The sequence below is a fragment of the Alexandromys fortis genome, unplaced genomic scaffold, assembly GCF_014885135.2.
Source record: "Alexandromys fortis isolate MF-2015 unplaced genomic scaffold, M_Fortis_MF-2015_v1.1 scaffold_27, whole genome shotgun sequence".
Lineage (NCBI taxonomy): Eukaryota > Metazoa > Chordata > Mammalia > Rodentia > Cricetidae > Alexandromys > Alexandromys fortis.
In genome coordinates, this window is record NW_026067952.1 from 1,908,167 (window position 1) to 1,927,792 (window position 19,626).

General features: G+C 44.3%; 1 protein-coding gene across 3 annotated transcripts in view; it reads right to left on the minus strand.

The window, feature by feature from the left end:
* Ncoa3 (nuclear receptor coactivator 3) overlaps nucleotides 1-19,626 on the minus strand; it is an 82,507-nt gene that overhangs the window by 10,470 nt on the left and 52,411 nt on the right. For 2 of the 3 annotated variants that reach the window (XM_050150696.1, XM_050150695.1), the window contains exons 3-17: nucleotides 18,070-18,175; nucleotides 17,660-17,832; nucleotides 17,143-17,243; nucleotides 15,361-15,535; nucleotides 13,911-14,096; nucleotides 13,693-13,794; nucleotides 11,451-11,591; nucleotides 11,058-11,205; nucleotides 9,450-9,826; nucleotides 8,454-9,325; nucleotides 7,815-7,950; nucleotides 6,304-6,498; nucleotides 5,684-5,938; nucleotides 5,445-5,571; nucleotides 4,143-4,314 (exon numbers count right to left, since the gene is read on the minus strand). In XM_050150696.1, coding sequence (XP_050006653.1) covers nucleotides 4,143-4,314; nucleotides 5,445-5,571; nucleotides 5,684-5,938; nucleotides 6,304-6,498; nucleotides 7,815-7,950; nucleotides 8,454-9,325; nucleotides 9,450-9,826; nucleotides 11,058-11,205; nucleotides 11,451-11,591; nucleotides 13,693-13,794; nucleotides 13,911-14,096; nucleotides 15,361-15,535; nucleotides 17,143-17,243; nucleotides 17,660-17,832; nucleotides 18,070-18,155 — 3,246 coding nt within the window. In that variant the 5' untranslated portion in view covers nucleotides 18,156-18,175. Of the gene's footprint in view, nucleotides 1-4,142; nucleotides 4,315-5,444; nucleotides 5,572-5,683; nucleotides 5,939-6,303; nucleotides 6,499-7,814; nucleotides 7,951-8,453; nucleotides 9,326-9,449; nucleotides 9,827-11,057; nucleotides 11,206-11,450; nucleotides 11,592-13,692; nucleotides 13,795-13,910; nucleotides 14,097-15,360; nucleotides 15,536-16,460; nucleotides 16,557-17,142; nucleotides 17,244-17,659; nucleotides 17,833-18,069; nucleotides 18,176-19,626 lie in introns of those variants that run through there. The other variant, XM_050150697.1, reaches the window with a different exon arrangement.

Here is a 19,626-nt window from a genome sequence, read left to right on the forward strand (position 1 = left end):
CATGCCCAGCAACCTTCTTAAACTGAAAACAAAACTAAAACCAAGCCACCTCAAAGGAGTGACAAATCACTGACAATATTTGCCCCCAGCATGTAGGAGTATCACACTGGATGTGGACAGCCTGGGAACAAATGGACATGAGTTCTACACCTCTGTGAAATGAAACAGCACAGCCTGAGCCATCACGTCATTTAAACTCCCTTAGAAAACTGCAAAAACAGCTGGGCGGTAGTAGCGCATACTCTTTAATCCCAGTACTTGGGAGGCAGAGGCGGTGGGATCTCTTTAAGTTTGAGCCAGCCTGGTCTACTGTGTGAGTTCCATGATGCCAGGGCTACACAGAGATGGCATCTGGAGGGGCGGGGGACAACTACAAAAACATAAATGAATGGCCAACAAACTTGCAAAGAAATACGGTGAGGAAACAGTATTTTTGGCTATCATATTAGTAAATATTCTTTAAAATAATCATACCCTGTTGTTTGTAGTCATCTGCCTAAGGCACACAACACAGTGGAGCTGAGAGAACAGACACCATTCATCTAGAAAAGCCTTACCGCCACCTTCCTTACTGAGACAAAGTCCTAACAGACCAGCCAGACTCCATCTTGAGATTAAAAGCCACCTTTACAAGGTCAACATAAGTTCATTCCTGTTTTCTGTAAAACATGGGGTTTGACTATGTCTTGACCTATTTTCTGGAATTTCACATTCCACGCCTATACCCTGACCTCCACCCTGAGAAGATGTTCTGCCAGATAATTTGAAATGTTCTGCCAAGTTTCTACATAACTCAAAAGTCCTTGAAAACCCCCCAAGCCTTGCAGTTTTGGGGCTAATATAAACCCCATATTCTCCCATGTTCAGTGCAATTTTCTCAAACCCCACTTTAGGGAGCTGGCACTGTCTGACAGAAAATAAAGCTTGCTTAATTTGACCAAAGAATTTGGGTAATGGTCTTTTAGTGAGAAGAGTCTTTTGGTCTCATTTAGTGAGAACAACATGCTACCTGATCTTTAACTCCTGGAATCATCTAATTTTTCTTGACTTGCTTCCAAAGCAGCTGGGACACCAGGTTTGTGTCACCTGGGTCACTCACAATCTCGTATGGATGCACACTCTCTAAACCCTTTGCTTTTCTCTTATGATGGAAAGAGCCATGCTCAATTCTCATCAGCTGAGTGATGGCTGGATAGCAGCCACTGTGACAGGAAATTACATCTACAGATCACACAAAGGCTGAAGGATGGCCTGATATACACAGCAAAGACCACATAGTGAGACCTTTGACAACTGACAATGGTGCTGACCTTCACTGACACCCTTGTAAGCATATACTCACACTCATGGATGTTTACACACGTACCATCTTAAATCTAAAAACGTATGCCCAGTTATTAGCAATGCCCCCCAGCATGTACACATACTCATGGATGTTTATACACATACCATTTTAAACCTAAGAATGTATGTCCACAGTTATTAACAATGTTCCCCCCGTGCTGCTCATAGAGGGTTTTAAACTGTTAGTTTTTGTTTTGTGTTTTATTCTTTCTATTTGTCAGATTTTGTTTTTATTGTTTGGGTTTTTGAGATAGGGTCTGACTATGTAACTCTGGATGGCCTGGAACTTGCTATATACACCAGGCTGGCCTTCAACTCAGATCTGCCAGCTTCTGTCTCCCAGAGTGCTGGGTCTGAAGGTGAGCACCACTTCATTTGGTACATTTATCAGATTTTTAGATACAGACCTATAACCGGAAAGTGAAAAGGAATAGGACATGCTCTTCGGCACCCGGCACCAGGGTCAGGTGTCACCCTGACATGCAGCACACTCGCGCTCGCTCTCTCTCTCTCTCTCTCTCTCTCTCTCTCTCTCTCTCTCTCTCTCTCTCACTCTCTCTCTCACACACACACACACACACACACACACCATCCTACCACCACCACCAAGGTCAGCTGTTCTTCAGTGTCAGGGTCAGGTGTCACTGACATCTCTAACTGACATGAGAACTGTTCAGTGTTTCCACAAATTCCTTTGAAAATTCTATGAAAGGGGCTAGAGAAATGACTCCATGGTTATGATCACTGTTTGCTCTTGTAAAGGACTTAAGTTCAATTCCTAGCACCCACATCAAGTGGCTGACAACTGCTGTAACTCTAGCTTTAGGAGATCCAATACCCTCCTTCAGGCTTCTATGGGTACGTATTTGCATGTGGCAGACACAAATACACATTCCCATACAATTCCTTACATATGTATGTCTACTCCCTGCCAACAACAGAAGCCCCACTCTTCATTTATTATTTAAAAAAAGACCTGGGCATAGCAGCAAATATTTCAAAATATTTGCAATGTTGGTAGTAGTGGCCCATGTCTTTAATCCCAGCACTGGGGAGGTAGAAGCAAGTGAATCTGAGTTTAAGAATAGCCTGGTCTACAGAGTTCCAGGACAGCCAGAGGGCTACACAGAGAAATCCTGTCTTGAAAAACAAAAATACAATCCTGAGAGCATATTTCCATGAGATGGATATATAAACAGAAGAGAAGCTGATGCTGATTTGCCTCTGTAGATGTCACTTAAACCACAAGCGCGGACAGCCTGCCTCCTCTGCATACCTAACCCATCAGCTACACACGAAAGTTATGAAAGTAAACAGCATTTGGTGGGGCTAGAGAGGGGCTCACGCTAAGAGCACTTGCCGCTCTTGAAGAGGGCCCAGGTTCAGTTCCCAGAACCTACATTTCAGCTCATAACCATCTTTAAATCCAGCCAAGTGATCCAATACCCTCCTTATTTGTTTTGTTTGTATTTTGGTTTTGGAGATAGGGTTTCTCTGTGTAACAGCTCTGGCTGTCCTGGAACTAGACTGGCCTTGAACTCACTATCTGCCAGCCTCTGCCTCCCAAGTGCTAGGAACAGTTAAGAGAACTGGCTCTTCTTCTAAACTATCAGGGTTTGTTCCCAGTACCCATATGTTGCCTCACAGCTGTCTATAACAGTTCCAAGAAATACAAAACCCTCTTCTGGAGAAGGGGGAGAACAGGAGGGATCAGGAAGGCCGAGCTGGGGTAAGGATAGAAAGTGAGAAATCGGAAAGACATAGCTTGATAGAAGAAGCCATTACGGGGTTAACAAGAAACCTGGCATTAGGAAAATTTCTAGGAATCCACGAGAATAGCCCCAGCTAAGAATCTAAGCAATAGTAGAGAGGGTACCTTAACTGGCCTTCCCCTGTGATCAGATTGAGGACTATCTTAATTGACATCATAGAACCCACATCCAGAAACTGATAGAAGCTGACCAGAGATCCACAACTAAACACTGGGCCGAGATCCTGGAGAACAACTGAAATGAGGGAGGGGTGATAATATGAACAAAGGGGTCAAGACCATGAAGGGGAAACCCACAGAATCAGCTGACACTCCCAACTGACAACTAAGGAGCCTGCATAGAACTGGATGAACTAGGCCCTGTGGAGGCAGGTGACAATGGTGGGTCTTGGGCAGTGTGTGGCAGTGGGACCAGGATCTAACCCTAGTGCAGGAACTGGCTTTGTGAAGCCAATTCTCTATGGAGAGATACCTTGCTCAGCATGGGGTGGGGGTAGGGGGTTGGCTTGGTCCTGTCTCAATAAGATGATGGGACAGACTTAGTTGACTTCCCAAAGGAAGCCTTACCCTGTCTGAGGAACAGATGGGGGGGGGGGGGGGAGGGGGGGGAGAAGAGGNGGGGGGGGGGGGGGGGGGGGGGGGGGGAGAAGATGAGGGGAGCAGGAGAAGAGGAGGGAGGGAAAACTGGGATTGGTTTGTAAAAAAAGAAAAAACAAAAACCCACAACCCCTTCTGGCCTTCTGGATGTGCACATGATGCACAGATATGCATGCAGGCAAACACCCATAAACATAAAATAATATTTTTAAAATGAAGTTAAACTAAAAAATTAAGCAGCATCTTAAAAAACAGTTGTAATTTCATTAGATCTTTTCTTTGGCCGTAGGAAAATAAATATGCACACTTTCTCACAAGGGATACAAAGGTAAACAGAGTCCTGTTCTAAGCCTATGTTTGTCTTCATGAATATGCAAATGCAAACATACTTATTGGCAACTCTCCCATTTCCACATTCACGGCTGCTCACCTGATTCACAAGCTCAGGGATGCCCAAGGCCCTGTCAATTTCCTCCAGGCCTGTGGCATCTGTGTTGCTCAGGAGTGTGTGCAGCTGGTCCAGCAGGGCGCTTTCATCACTCTGGCCTTCTGGGTTAGAAGGCGGTCCAAGCAGATCATCCAGAGAATTTCTAAGAAGAGGCCTAGAGAAAGACTTGAGTCAGCTTTAATGACACTGGACTGGGGTTGATGAAGCCTGCATCCCACACCCAGGACCACAAAAAAAAAAAAGCAAAAGAGTTTTAATGGTGCTCCTTTGTTATTGTTGTTTTTATTCAGACTTAAGTTTTCTGAGAGTCTTGCTAAATTCCTTAGTCCAAACTCACATCCATCGATCTCTCCTGTTTAGTGCTAAATGCTGGGGCTTATACAATGCTCACATTAACATCAAAGTAAAAATATCCACTATAAAATACGTATGGGTGGGCAATTCAAGACAGGATTCCTCTGTATTAATAACAACCGTGGCTGTCCTGGAATTCACTCTGTAGACCAGGCTGGCCTCAAACTCAGAGATCCACCTGCCACTGCCTCCTGTGGTAAGGATGGGAGCAAACTATTGCACCTTCTTTTACTTTTTTTTTTTTTTTTTTTTTTTAGGAAAGAAAAAATTGTGAGTTTTATTTTCAATTTGTTTAATAAACTACCTACCACTAAGCAACATCCCTTGCTCACATCTTCTTTCTAAGAAAATTGTGTCAGTCCAGTGTCAAAAAAAAAAAAAAGGCAAGAAATTTAATTTCAGGAGCTGGAGAGACAGCTTAGCAGTTGTGGGTTCAGTTCCCAGTACCCATATGGAGGCTCAGAACAATGTGTGACTCCAGGTGCGGGATGATGCCATCTTCTGGCCTCCATGTGCACTGCACATACAGGATGCACGGACACACATGAAGGCTAAACACCCATACATACTTTTAAAATAAGTAAATAAAACTTGTAAAATTAATTTTCAGAAGAACTGAGTGAGACACAGTATCAGAACACCACTTATAAAGCAGTGAGAACATGTCTTTACCAACTGCTGCTCATGTGTACCGCCCCTTGGGAGATTACTGTTATGAAAGGCTTCGCCTCACAGAAAGGCCCCTTTGGAAGGCTTGAAGGCTGAGCTGTGCTTCTGTCTCCTCCACCCCTCCCAGGAGACTCTGGTTGCTGCCTCAGCAGATGGCAAACAGTCAACTACAATGTTTCTCACAGACTCTTTCAGAACTGTTCCTGTTCAGACTCTTAAATCCAATGCAAACATTTCCCACATCACAATATAAAGCCATACCTATTTTGAGTCCCATGAGGACTTTGTTCCATAGACAGCATTCCCTCTGGCCAAGAGCCTGGTTGGTTAGATGGTGCTGGTTGGCCATAGGGATTGACCCCCATTCCCATGGGAATCTCACCAGTTCCTGGGGGGGAAATCAAAACCAGAGCATGAATTTTCCAAGAACCCAAAAGCAAAAATTGCCATAAATCTTTCCATTTTCCTTTTTTTTTTTTTTTAAAAGTGAAATAGCTTACTCATTTGAAGCATCTGCTGTTGCTGCTGCTGCTGCTGCTGCAACGTTGGTCTTGCACCTGGCATTCTATTAGAACGAAGAGGCAAGGTGGGCACTGAGCCCCCCATGGCAGGTCTTGGCAAAGCGGCACCGTAGTCTCCTGCTCTTCCCAGGGGACTGGATCCCATAGGTTCCATTCTGCTGGCCTTTGAGTTAGCTAAGCCCCACTCTCCTGAGGAAGAAGTCTGATTCACAGCAACATTTCTGTTTGGTCCTCCTAAAAGATAGAAGTCATGAAGTCTTACCCAAAGCCTAACAAAGTCTTCATGGACAGGGAGAGCCATTATATACAACAGTGGCTGGGACAGACCACTGTCATCCTTGGAGCAGGGCCGGCCAACTACAAAGACAGTATCTAGAAGCCGCTACTCTCACACATTCATTACTTGTTAGATAGAAGTCCTGAACCAATGGAATATTTAAAAGTTTAAATAATCAAAACGTAAACAAAGGAGAGACACCTATGAAAGGAACATTATATTAATAATAATATTTTAAAGATATTACTTGATTTCAATGTTTAAATGTTTTCTGTATTTTAAAGGTACTTCAAGGAAATCACTGCACTTAAAAATAACCTACCCATATTGGCACCGTAATTCTCCTGACTCTCCATCATCCTTGGATTCCCAGTCAGTGTGGGCTGTTTTGGTAACACGGGGAAAGCACTGACATTCTTCACTGGAGGGCCTGAGCCAATGGGAACGGGGCTATCTAAAGACACAGCTCGGTTATACGGAGGACGCACAGGCTGCACAGGCTGTGGACTTCGCAAACCTGTTGAAAACATAGAAACTTCCCACATTAATAGCCCTTACTAACTCAATATTTAAATAATCAAGCGCAAGAAACAAACAGCACTAAGCCCCACACAAAAACTCTTTCTCATAAAAACAAACATTACCCATCTTCTTTTACAAAATAAGTTATGCCAAAAAGAAATAAAAAATCCCGAATTCCAAATAAAGTACAAACAATAATCTGCATGTTGGCCTTAGTGCCGGCACTCAGCTGTAGCCTAATATGGTCATGCATGATGTCCATATCGCAGTGCCAAGTCCCAGGCTGAGCAGTGTGGTTCAGTGGCCCGTGTTTAGCATGCATGAAGCCCTGTGTGCAGATTCCCAGCAACACAAAGCAAGGAGGAAAATGGAGAGAAAAGTGCATCCATGTTTTTTAATTCCTAGAGATTCTTCCACGTGTGTACTTACATGTATATTCTCAACTCACAATTTTACAATAAAAGTAAACTGTTATTCTGCCTTCCAAATCGAATAGGTAATAAATGTATATTTTTCTCCCAACCTTTTTCTTTGTCCAGCCGCTTTGACTATCTGACTGTCTATTTCTCTTTAGGAAACAGTACAATTGAAAACAATGAGACTCTGAGGGGTGGGAGGGAGACACTTCTAGGTATGATTTTAAGGCTAGGGCTACACAGATACCCTTTCTCAAAGACAGAAAAGGACAGAAAAAAAATCTAAAGAAAAGAAGTGGGGGGGGGGAGAAGAGGGTAGAAATAATTAGCATGACTATAAATTATTCTTTAGCTCATGCAACACACCCTTAATAAAATAATGAATAAACATACTACAATAGGGAAGAATTCGTGAAGAGAGAGAGAGAAGAGTCAGAGTCTCATGGTTAAACAAGATTCTTTAAGCACCAGGTATGACAAGAATTTAATCCAATTTTCATCTTTTAACCCAATTCTCCATATATAAAAAACTATCTTCCCCGGGGAACAAATATGGATTCTCTAGTGTCATGGCTACTGGTACATTAGAAGGGGAAGATAAAAAGGGACACTGTGACAGCTAGCAGCCAAGCCGGATAACCTAAGTTCCACCCCACACCCAGGACCCACATGATAGAAGAGCTGTGTTCTTAAGTTCGGTGCTATTGATTCCTGGTCTTGGTGTAATAGAACATGCCACTGTGCCAAGCTTCTAAACAAAAGCTAGCAGGGTGTTTGGGACATGGAGTTAAGAGCGTAAGTTCCTAGCCAGCCTAGGCTTCCTCAGAAAGACCCTGTCATGACCCTTCCACCCAACTTCACCCCTCAAAAAAGAAAAACTCTGGTTCTTCCTTACCCAGAGAACTTGGTCCTGCAAACATCTGCTGTTTGGTCCCTGGATGGCTGCCATTTGTCGATACAGGATTGTTGTACAACTCAGAACTAGTCAAATCACCAAGAATAGCATCTAGATTATCCAGGTCTCCAGATACCTGAAAATGATATTTTCAGATTATCCTGCATGGGATACCAGATGCAGCTATCAAGGCATCAGCAAAAGAAACATGACCAAACAGGAACCCACTAAAACACAGCAGTGGCGTAAGCATGTAGTTCACACTTCTAATTCCAGCACTCCAATTCCAGGATATGCACCAGCCTGCTATCGATCTTCAGAATCTGATCTTAGAATCCCTAAAAACTAAATCTATCGCATAAATTGCTCACAACCATGTGTAATGACATCTGGTATCCTTTCAGGCCTGAACATAGAACATTGCATAATAAATAAATAAATAAATAGATAGTTAGATAGATAGATAGATAGATAGATAGATAGATAGATAGATAGATAGATAGATCTTTAAAAGTGAATGTTACTATAATAAATGGAAGCTCAAAGTTATCCTTAAATTTAAAACTATTGGTGGTATTGCCAAATCTTGTTTAAAACACAGAAAAGAAACAAGACGAAGAGTTGAGCAGGGTACCTTACCTCCTCACTCGTCTCTGTCTTAATTTTGGACTCTTTGTCTTGGCTGGAGCTGGGATTGGTGGAGCTGCTGCACTGGCTCAGTTTACTGTCACCCCCATCCGTTTGAGGCTGCAGCTCTTTTGCCAGGGAGTCACTGGGGTCATCCCTGTCCAACAGGTATCTGAGAAGGGCATTATTCTCCTTCTTCTTGGGACTCAGCTGTTCCTGCCTGACAGTCCCTTCTCCACAGGAAGCAGTACTACTAGTAGTGTCTTTTCCAGTGGCTTCTGCAGTGATCTTGGCGACTTCCGCTGGTGAGTTGCCATTCTGCAACAACTTATGCAAAATCCTGTGTTTCTCTTGCAACAGAGACCCATGCACGTTGGAGGTGGAAGATACTGCTCCTGATGTTGAGGAGGACACTCCAGAGGGACTGGTGACACTCATGGAAGAGTCTTTGCAATTTGAATCCAGAGGGGAGTTGGTCAAGGAAGAATGGCCTCGGTCATCAGAAGAGCACGTCAGTAACTGCAGCAGTTTCTTGTGGCTTTTGTTTTCCATGGGACCCCTTTGAGTCTCCGACCCCTCCCCACTGGTTTCCTTGCTTTCTTTGTCACTGGGGTGCTCCCTGTTATTTGACTGACACACTGAACTCTCCACTGGGTTCTGGTCACAGTATAAGCCTAGGGGACTCTTAGAATCCTGCCTGCTCACTTTACTTGGTTGATTTACACTCATATTGGGAGAGTTGTCCAATTTGGGGCCTGGTGAAGACAGAGTAGATAAAAGAGAAGTCCCCACACCCTCGCTGATGGCTTGCAAGGCACTGAGGGAGCTGCTGGAAAAGCTGTGACTCCCTGTAGTGCCAGCAGATCCCATGGGAGAGTGCACACCTGCATGTGGAGAAAATCAGGAGACAGTCAGACATGCTAAGAAAACAACCTCAAAGCTCCTATGACAAAGAATGTCAGTGGCATGGGCAGAAAGCCCAAGCAAAGCAGATGCTACTGCAGATACCTGCAACAGGAGAGAACTGCTGTGAGGCCACCTTTGGGCTCCCGCGGTTACGAGGAGAAATCATGATGTTCTGCTGATTGGGGCCAAGACCAGGACTGCCGTGAGGGGGGCTGCTCATGTTGAGCCCATAGCTGCTGTTCTGGTAGGAAGATGGTGACTGCAGGCTTTGTCCTGGGGTCAACGAGGTTATGCTACTGGAAGGCCCATACCTAGCTCCGCCCATCTGCCCCACATTGTTGGGGTCTGCCACACCATAGGTCCTGCTGCCCATCGCCTGTATGCTCTGATTGGGAGACACACTCATGGTGCACCCTGCTGCAGGAGGCCGGATGCCTTGTCCTACAGAATTTGGGTTCGGTCTATATCCATTCTGTTCTCTGTAAAGAAACACATCAGGTTTTGAGTTTAAAAACTGCAGCAAAACAGAAAGGAAAGGCAAAGGGGAAGGGAGTGGAGGGAAGTGCTCAGGAGCACACACTAGGTCACTCCAGTACCAATCTGGGTGCTGATCAGCGCATCAAGCCTTGCTTTCTTCCTCTCTAAATTTATTTAATTTTATGTGCATTGGTATTTTGTCTGCATGTGTGTCCTTTCACCATATGCATGCCGAGTGCCTGTGGAGGTCAGAAGAAGGCATCGGGCCCTGGGAACTAGAGTTACAAACAGTGTGAGCTGCCATATGGATGCTATGAATCAGGTCCTCTGTAAGAGTAAGTATTCTTAATACCTGAGCAGTCTATCTTTCTATCCCCTACTTGTCCTGGTTTTTTTTTTTCCTTTCCCCCAAAACCCACTTTTTATTTTGAGACAGGGTTTCATTAAGTTACCCAGGCTAGACTTCATTAACGCAGTCAGAATCTGAGATCCTGTTGCCTCAGCCTCCCATGAAGCTACAGGTCTATACCACCAGGCCTAAGTCTGGGGATTTGTTTGGGAGTTTTGTTGTTGTTTGTTTGAGATGCAGCCTAGGGTAGCTTTAATCTCACTACAAAGCCAAGGGTTTCCTTAAACTTACCTTCCCCTCTCAAGTGCTGGGAATTTCAGACCACCACCATACCCAGTTTCTGCTGTGCTAGGAATCTAACCAGGGCTTCCCGCAAGGCAGGCGCTTTACCAGCTGAGAGCTGAGTTACAGCCCTAACCCCTAGCAGTTTTTTTTTTTTTTTTTTGGTTTTTTGAGACAGGGTTTCTCTGTAGTTTTGGAGCCTGTCCTGGAACTAGCTCTTGTAGACCAGGCTGGTCTCGAACTCACAAGAGATCCGCCTGCCTCTGCTGGGATTAAAGGCATGCGCCACCTCGGCCCGGCCCCCTAGCAGTTTTAAATGAGTGAGTTACACTGAGCAGCTCTAAGAGCTGTGGTCTCTGGAGCCGGGTATCCACTATTCTCCAACACACCACCACCCTCCTCCTCATCCTCCACACCCCACACCCTGGCCTTACCCAGGAAGCAATTATTTAGTGGAAAATACTAACTTTTAGATAAAAAATATAACCTTGAAGAAAACATTTCTAAGAATCTAAATTCACCTCATGGAGTCCAACAACTTCCCTGCCTTTTCTCCCTTTACACATCAGCGGCAAAGCGTCCTGAGGACGAGGGTGCCTCACCTCTGGAGAAAGTGGGTCGAGACGAAGCCATGGCGATCATTGGTTACAGGGTTTCGGAAAAGCTTGCTTTTCGTCTGTGCACTCACAATAGTTCCATCCGCCAAGGAGAAGCGATATACTGGGGTTTCTGCGTGGCCGTGGATATAAGCTATTGGGGAAAAGGACACTGTCACTGGTACCTGAGACTAGACCAATGCATACAGAAACAAGAAGGAATCGTGTTTCGAGCACAAAGCTTTGTAAGTCGCGTGGACATGCACAAAAGTGAAGAACAGCTATGCTCAATCATCATTCCCTCTCCCGCAACCACACAGCAGGCCAAGTGCTGTCCACACAGTGACTACTTTACAGCATCATCCACTGCAGCACCAAGATCGACTCAAATGCCTTTACCTTCTTGATAGTGACGCTTCTGGGACCATGAATGCCCATCATTCTGACTGAAGAATCTCTGGATACACCTTCGGATGGTATCTTCAAAGCCAGGTCTCATGGAAGATCTAAGTGAGTTTGTATCTATATTGACAACCTTCCCTATTAAAGATAAAAACAAAAGATGTCAACCCTGCCCACAAATACCGACTGCTGCTTAGCTCTGACTAGCACTTGTGAGATAAAGGGTTGAATCTCAGCCCTGCCTACTATCCTAACCACACGGCGGGAAGCTGACTGCAGTCTCCAAGTCTTGCTGTGGACTGGAACAGCACACACCACCTGGTTCTAGGCACGACTCCTAGTAAGAAGCATGCCGCTGTTCTTGATGCGCCTTTATAATGAACAGGTGTCGCCTTTGTAGTCAGGAATGTCTTGGATGAGATGGCTTTTTGAATGCTAGTCACTAAAGTGCTTAAAGAAATTTAATGTAGCTATTTAGAGGAGAAAGACTGTCAACTCATGGTTCAAATAGAGAGGGAAAACGAGAGTAAACACTCAAGAAGGGACTGATTCCAAAAGATCAAATAAAAATGTATGCCCCTGGGATGTGGAGACAGCTCAGTCACTAACGTGCCAAGAAGATCCACATTCAGTTCTCAGCACCCAGAACAAAAAGCTAGGTGGAGTGGTGCAAACTTGTAATCTCAGAGCTAAGCAGGCAGAGAAAGAAAGATGGGAGGCTGGACAGCCTGCCTAGCTGCATTAGGTTCAGTGAGTCTTTAAAGATGGGGGGGGGGGGCCTCTGGAAAGTTACTAAGAGCACTGGCTGCTCTTGCAGAGGACAAGGTTCAACTCCCAGCACACACATGGCAGTTCACAGCCATCTGTAACTCCAGCCACAGGGGATCCAACACACCGGCAAAACACCCATATAACATAAAGTAATTAAGGTAGACAGCAAGGAACAATAACCAAGGTCTTTAATTCAGGATTCCTAGAGCCAAAAAGCAGACCAAAGCAGGAGTTCTGCATCGGAGTTTCAGGTCAGCAAGGGCTCCACTGCTTTTTAAAAAAAATTTTTTTTTTAAGTGTAAGAAAATCAAACCTCATGTTTATGACAAGAACTACTCTCCAGGCTGGAGAGATGGAGAGGTTAAAAGTACTGGTTGCTCTCACAGGACATGGGCTGGGTTCCCAACATCCATATGGCAGCTTACAAACATTATAACTCCAGTTCCTAGAGATCCAATGCCATCTTCTGGCCTCAGGGTCACCAGGCACACCGTGGTGCACAGACAATCATTTAGGCAAAACACAATTGCATATAAAATAAAAATAAATTACCCACATTGTTAGAAATTCTATGTAGTTTTGAAAACTTGTTTCACTATAATAAATGGCTTTGAAGTTACAGGAAAATAAACATTAAATTCTCACACAAAGTGCTATTTTGGGGGCGGGAGAGATGGCACATTGCCACTAATCCTGATGATATAGTCTGATACCCAGGGCCTACATGGTGGAGAACACAAACTCTTCTACATTGCCCCTGACCTCCCAGCTACATTATGGGTCATGTGCACACACACTCTATGTGTGAATGGATGGATGGGTTTTTCTTTCATGTTTTTAAATTTTTCCATTCTCTGTGTTTGTGGTGTGTGTGTGTGTGAATGTAAACCATGTTTGAGGCCAGAAAGGGACATTGGATTCCCTGGAAAAGCAGGTGAGATTAACCTGGCCTTCCTCCAGGTCCATAAATCAATGTTTTCGGAAAGTGCTATTTGGCCTGGTGGTGGTAATGGCACACAGCTTAAGTCCACTTTAGGCACTTCAGGGGCAGAGGCACACAGATCTCTGAGTTCGAGGTCAGCCTGGTCTATGGAACAAGTTCCAGGACAGCCAGGGCTACAAAGAGAAACCCTGTCTGGAGAAACAAAAACAAACAAACGAGGGGAGAATGGGGGAGGGTGTTTGAAGAACGGGCCAGGTGCCTTTACATTTGTTTTTGTTTTTTTAATCTTTTTATTTGGGGAAATTTTAAGTGCCAACTATAGTCAACCCAATTGCCAAGGTCCTTAATGAACTTCTTTTATAGTCATATAATAAGCCCAGACTTGGCTGAGAGCCGGCTCTCAGCAGGTGAATCCATGCTTGCAGCACATGCATGCGAGAAGAGTTTCCTTCTGACTGGTGCATGCACAAAGGAGTGAGAATGCTTCCTAACAGTTTCCAGGGAAGGCACACAGGCTGGCTTTACCTGAAAGGTCATGCCTGGTGATAAAGCTCTCAGGACTTGATGGGAATGTCCTTTCCCCCGTAGTCACTCGGCGTGCCACACAGATCATACAGCACTGCAAGTCTACAAGTGACAAAGGTAATCAGGTCGGGTTACACGCACTTTTAGATATGATTCTTCAGCAGGTGGCAAGCAAGAACACGTCAGCAAGAAGACAGGCCAGCATCCCTGACTCTTACCTTCCCCTTCTTCCAGCATCGCTCGAGGCTGAGACAGGGCGAAGCACTGCATTGTCTCATATCTCTGGCGAGTTTCAGGACTGGCATTCATGTCTTCCAAAATATCGTGTGTTTTCATCAACATACGACAGTTAAATGTATGGCTTTTTTGTCTCTGGGTCTCGTTATTCCAAGAAACTCCATTAACTTTTAGAAAAAATTAAAATTTGAAAATAAATTGAATTATTTTTTTAGAAGCCAGGTAAAACTCAGTCAAAAATTATCAAGAATTCAAGCTGCTGTTGGGGCCAGAGAGATAGCTTAGCAATGAAGAGCATTTGCTGCTCTCTGAAGGACCCTGTTGAGTTCCCAGCACCCACACGGTGGCACACAGTCATCCATAACTCCAGTTCCAAGGATTTGATGCCTGACCTTGGGCATGCATGTGATACACAAACATACACGTAGGGAAAACACTCATCAGACACGCAAAATCTTTAAAAATTCAAGCTAGGGACTGGAGGGATGGCTCACTGGCTAGACTAAAGGGGTGGCTCACTGGTTAAGAGCAGATGTTGCTCTTCCTGAGAGGACCAGAGTCTTGTTCCCAAGACCCGGATCAGGCAGCTCCCAAGCACCATTTACTCTGGCTCCTGATGATCTAATGTCCTCCACTGGCCTCCAACACGCTGCAGCACACATGGCACACATTCACATCGATACATAGACATGATTTTTAAAAAAAAAAAAATCCTTAATGCAAATGGTAAGTAGTGGTGCATGCCTTTAATTCCAGCACTTGGAAAGCAGAGGCAGGTGGATCTCTATGAGTTCCAGGCCACCCTGGTCTACAAAGTGAATTCCAGGACAGGCAGGATTGTTACACAGAGAAACTCTGTCTCGAGAAACAACAAACAAAGAATCCAAAACTGAGTGTGGTAGAGCATGGGGCTGGCCCAGCTTCTAAGAAGGCTGAAACAAGAGGACTGGGGAGCAGCCTGGGTAACACATGAGACTCTATGTAGAAGACCAAAAAAAAAAAGAATCCAGCTGTTTTCTCATCACACAAACTCCCATGTGGTGTCACCTACACACTAACATTTCAGAACAACAATAAAGATATCTGCATACGTTCAGCCTCACCAGAAGTCTCACTGGAAATTTGGGCCCCTGGGAAAACTTTGAGTCTGCTGAGGCCATATTGAAAATGTTGCTGGCAATCACTTGTTAAGTCTCGGTTCCTGGCTTCCTAAAAAGCACATTCAAATTCTTAAGAAATAACTAAGAAAAAATTAGACGTACTTAGAAGATACACATTTATATGCAATATGTGTGGCCAGGTATGGTAGGTACACACCTGTAATCCAGCACATGAGACAAAAATAGGGGATCAAGGCTAGCCTGGACCACACAGTGAGACCCTGTTTCTCTCTTCCTCTCTTTCAAACAATATACAAAACAAAGAGCGCACCTGTAGATTTGGGTAAGTGTTTAAGGAAGTCCTTCCGGTCCTGCTCATGTAAGATGCTGTAGACACTTGTATTAACCAGGTCCTCCTGCTTGTACTGTAGATACTGTGTGACATTTTCTGACACAAATACAATGTTGCCATCTCGATTGACCACAAACAGAAAACCATCCAATGCCTACAATGGGACACGTTAATAGAGGCTATTATGAAAACTGTATCCCTGTAGCCCAAAAACAGTAAAGCCCTTCACCTCTTTCTGCAAGGGTTAGGGTTACATTTAGGGCTAGGTTGGGGTTATCCTTAGGGTTAGGGTTAGGTTAGGATTAGGGTTATACTTGCAAATAGAGCCTCTAAAGAGTCGGTAAGTATTAAAGCTGACCCAATTCAGTATAAGTGGTGTTTTCTCAGGACAGATAACAAGACACCAGGGACACACATTCAGAGAAAAGGTCATTTTAAGGCATGGTAACAAGCCAAGGAGAGAGAACTCAGGAGAAGGCAACCTGGTCACCACCCTGATCTTGAACTCCAGTCTTTAAAACTGAAGATATCAGCTCCTATTGCCTGAGCCACATGCTCTGTGCTATCCTAGCAGCCCTAGCAGACCTAGATTACAGCCTTCTTGGTAAATAGAACTTCAAAGCAGCAAAATCAACAATACTAGCCAAATAATCAGAGTAAATACAAACTATCACTTCTATTAACAGACTATTAGCATGATTATTCCAGAGCTTATAAAGGATTTTTTTAAGTGAAGGGAAAAAAAAAAAAAAAAAAAAAAAAAAAAAAAAGAAAAAAAAAAAGAAAGAAAAAAAGAAAAAAGAGAGAGAGAGAGAGAGAGAGAGAGAGAGAGAGAGAGAGAGAGAGAGAGAGAGAAAGGGCATGACATAGCACACATTCAGGAGGTAGAGGCAGGAGCTGAGGTCACCCTAGGCTATCTAGCAAGTTCAAAGACAGCCTGGGCTAACAGTACACACTGTCAAAAATAAAGCTTTCTGCCTGATCCTAAGTTAAATTATAGGAATTATCATACTGTCCCTGAACAAGCGTGTAAAAAGAATTTAAAATGATAAAACACATAAGTAGTTGAGATGACTCACTGAAAGAAAGACCAGTTGTCAAGTAAACTCGCTGAAGCGCTCGTCGGCCTGAAGTAGCACTGCGCCATGGTTAATCAGCTCTTCTCAAGGCAATTACTTTAAAAACATGCACATGTTTAATGTTTGAAATTGCCTCACAAGCTGGGTGCAGCTCCATCACAGAGCACTTGCCTAGCATGCATGAGGTCCTGGGCTCCCTCCCCAGCACCATGAATAAAATTCTCCAAGAATACAGAGCTGAGGGCTGAGGTTGTCACTTGGTGGAAACATGCTTGCCTACTGTGGTCACCTAGCATGTGCAGGCCTTTGGTTCAATCTCAAGCACAAAAAAAGAAAAAGTAAAACTGTAGTAGTGTGCTGTGCAAGCAATCATGAAAAAAAGCCACAGAAAGGTCTGAACTAAAATACACCAAGTAGCACCTCTGGGTGCTGGTGACCTGTGAGTTTACAAGCTACTCTTCCTCAGGAACTTCTTGTGTGCGTGCACCCTGCTCCCGTGTGTGTGTGTGTGTGTGTGTGTGTGTGTGTGTGTGTGTGTGTATGGTATTTTCAGAACTATATACTTGTGACTGCTATGAGAATACTGAGCTATTTTCTCATTGCCAGCACCCCCTGCGTCCACCCTGTATATACCACAACCAAATCACAGCATGCTCTGGACAGCTACAATCTTCGCACCTACCTGTAGTAAAAGTGGTCCTAACGAGTCTTTATCAATGACCGCCTGTCCTGTAGAAGACACATCAGCTTTCTGAACATCATCATCACTGGAAATAGTTTTTCCTGAAGACACAGAGGAAGCATCGCAGTGAGCAGCACTTACCTCAGTATGCGCACGCACACTGGGGAGTAGGAAGCATGTACACATGTACATGTACACGTACATGCAGAACACTCGGTGTATGTATGTAAGAGAATACCACAACTTAACATTATCCAGCTTTGTGGTTCCCCACGAAGACAAAAGGCACTCAGCTCCCTTTCTGCTAAAGGTGCCAGTCTAGGCCCCAGCTCCCCTCCCTCCAGCATGTGGCATGACGAGGAACTCTGGTCTTCTGCCACTTCTCTGGTAATTGTTTTTCTTAAAAAGCAAAGTTGATCACTCCAGGGGCTTGCTTCTTGCTTAGCATGAGCAAGGCTCTGTTCAATCCCCATGACCCAACATGTGGGAAGGAGGCATTTCCTGACTTTGTTATTACCTTGCTCTTTTATCTGACGTATCTGTCTCACTGTTTCCTTTAAAATCGCACATTTATCTGGCTTGACGTTGAAATTGTCAATATCACTAAGATTTGCAGATATCAGCTCAGCCAGTTCTTCTATATATTTGCTCTCCTGCTCCCGTCTCCACTTTTCACCATTGTAGGTAAGACTGGAATAGGGAGAAGAAAAGCCACAGCTCACATCTCTCAAGAAAGCTTCAAGTAGAATCTGCCCACGGAATGCTATTAGTTTCATGTGGAAACAAAATTCAGCCAACAAGAACTGTCAGAACATAGCGGGACAAAAGCATGCACTGCAGAAATTCCTGCAGCTTCTGATTCATCACTGGCCTTGACAAAAATCAACCCCAGTTCCTCCATCTAAAAAGCGGAGACAAATCACCTACCCCTGTCCTGGAGGGTCACAAGGCAATTTGCGTTTTCGAGACTCAGTGGCCAGTGGATCCAAGGAGCTTTCACCTAATCCACTCATCTTGAACACAGATCCAGCAACTAAGAAAGAAGAGGGAACAAGATAAGAACTAAAACATATTTTCTATCAAAGTGTCATATGACAGAATGGCTGCACGCTGTGGTCCGGAGGCCCTTTTTCAGTGTACGTGTTATAGATGAGTGTGCTCACACAAGCTCAGAGCTTAGCTGCACTGTAACCATGCTGGGCCTGGTGGTACAAGTCTGTATCTAGCACTCATAAGGCTGAGACAAGGGTTCTAGGCAAGCCTAGTGTGATGGCTTATAAAGAAAAAAAGGCCCCCAAAGGGAGTAGTACTATTAGAGGGTGTGGCTTTGTTGGAGTAGGTATGGTCTTGCTGGAAGTAGTATGTCACTGTGGAGGTGGGCTTTGAAGTCTCACTCAAGTCATGCCTCATGTTTCAGACCATGTCCAGTTGCCTGCCTGTTAAGATGTAGGACTCTCAGCTACTTCTCCAGCACCACGCCTATCTGCACACCACCAAGATGATAATGGATTAAACCCTGAAAATATAAGCTACCCCAATTAAATGATTTTCCTTTTTAAGAGTTGCTATGGCCGGGCGATGGTGGTGCACACCTTTAATCCCAGCACTCGGGGGGCAGAGGCACGGATCTCTGTGAGTTCAAGGCCAGCCTGGTCTACAGAGCTAGTTCCAGGACAGGCTCCAAAGCCACAGAGAAACCCTGTCTCGAAAAACAACAACAACAACAACAAAAGAGTTGCTATGGTTATGGTGTCTCTTCACAGCAATAGAAACCCAAATTAAGACACCTGAGAAGAGTCTGGACCACAGAGTAAAACCCTATGTCAACATACATATCACAAAATAAATTATATTTAATAAGAGACTATCAAGACTCCAATCTAGATAAAATTCTAAATTTTATTTATATCCAAGCAAGCAGAAGAGATAAAAAATCTTATCCTGTGGTGAGCCCAGACTAAACTAGTCAGAATTTTTTTAATATTTGTTTTTATTTTCTGTGCAAAATAAAAAATATTTGATTTTACCTGCATGCACCACGTGTGTGCAGTGCCCACTGAGGTGAAAAGAGGATGTCGCTCTCCTGGAGCTGGAGTGAAGATGGAGTGGGTGTGCTGGGAACAGTACCTGTGGTCTCTGTCCAAGCAGCCAGTGCCCCTAACCACTGACTCCTCCTCCAGTCCACAGGCTCTCTTTCTAGCTAGCGCTTCTGTCCAATGGGTCATTTCTCTAATATTTATCACCTAATATTCTTCTTCCGTTAAGTTCAAATAAGCCTAGCCTATATAATAAACATTAATGTAAAAGTCCTGTACAGGGCTGGAGAGATGGCTCAGAGGTTAAGAGCATTGTCTGCTCTTCCAAAGGTTCTGAGTTCAATTCCCGGCAACCACATGGTGGCTCACAACCATCTGTAATGGGGTCTGGTGCCCTCTTCTGGCCTGCAGGCATCACACAGACAGAATATTGTATACATAATAAATA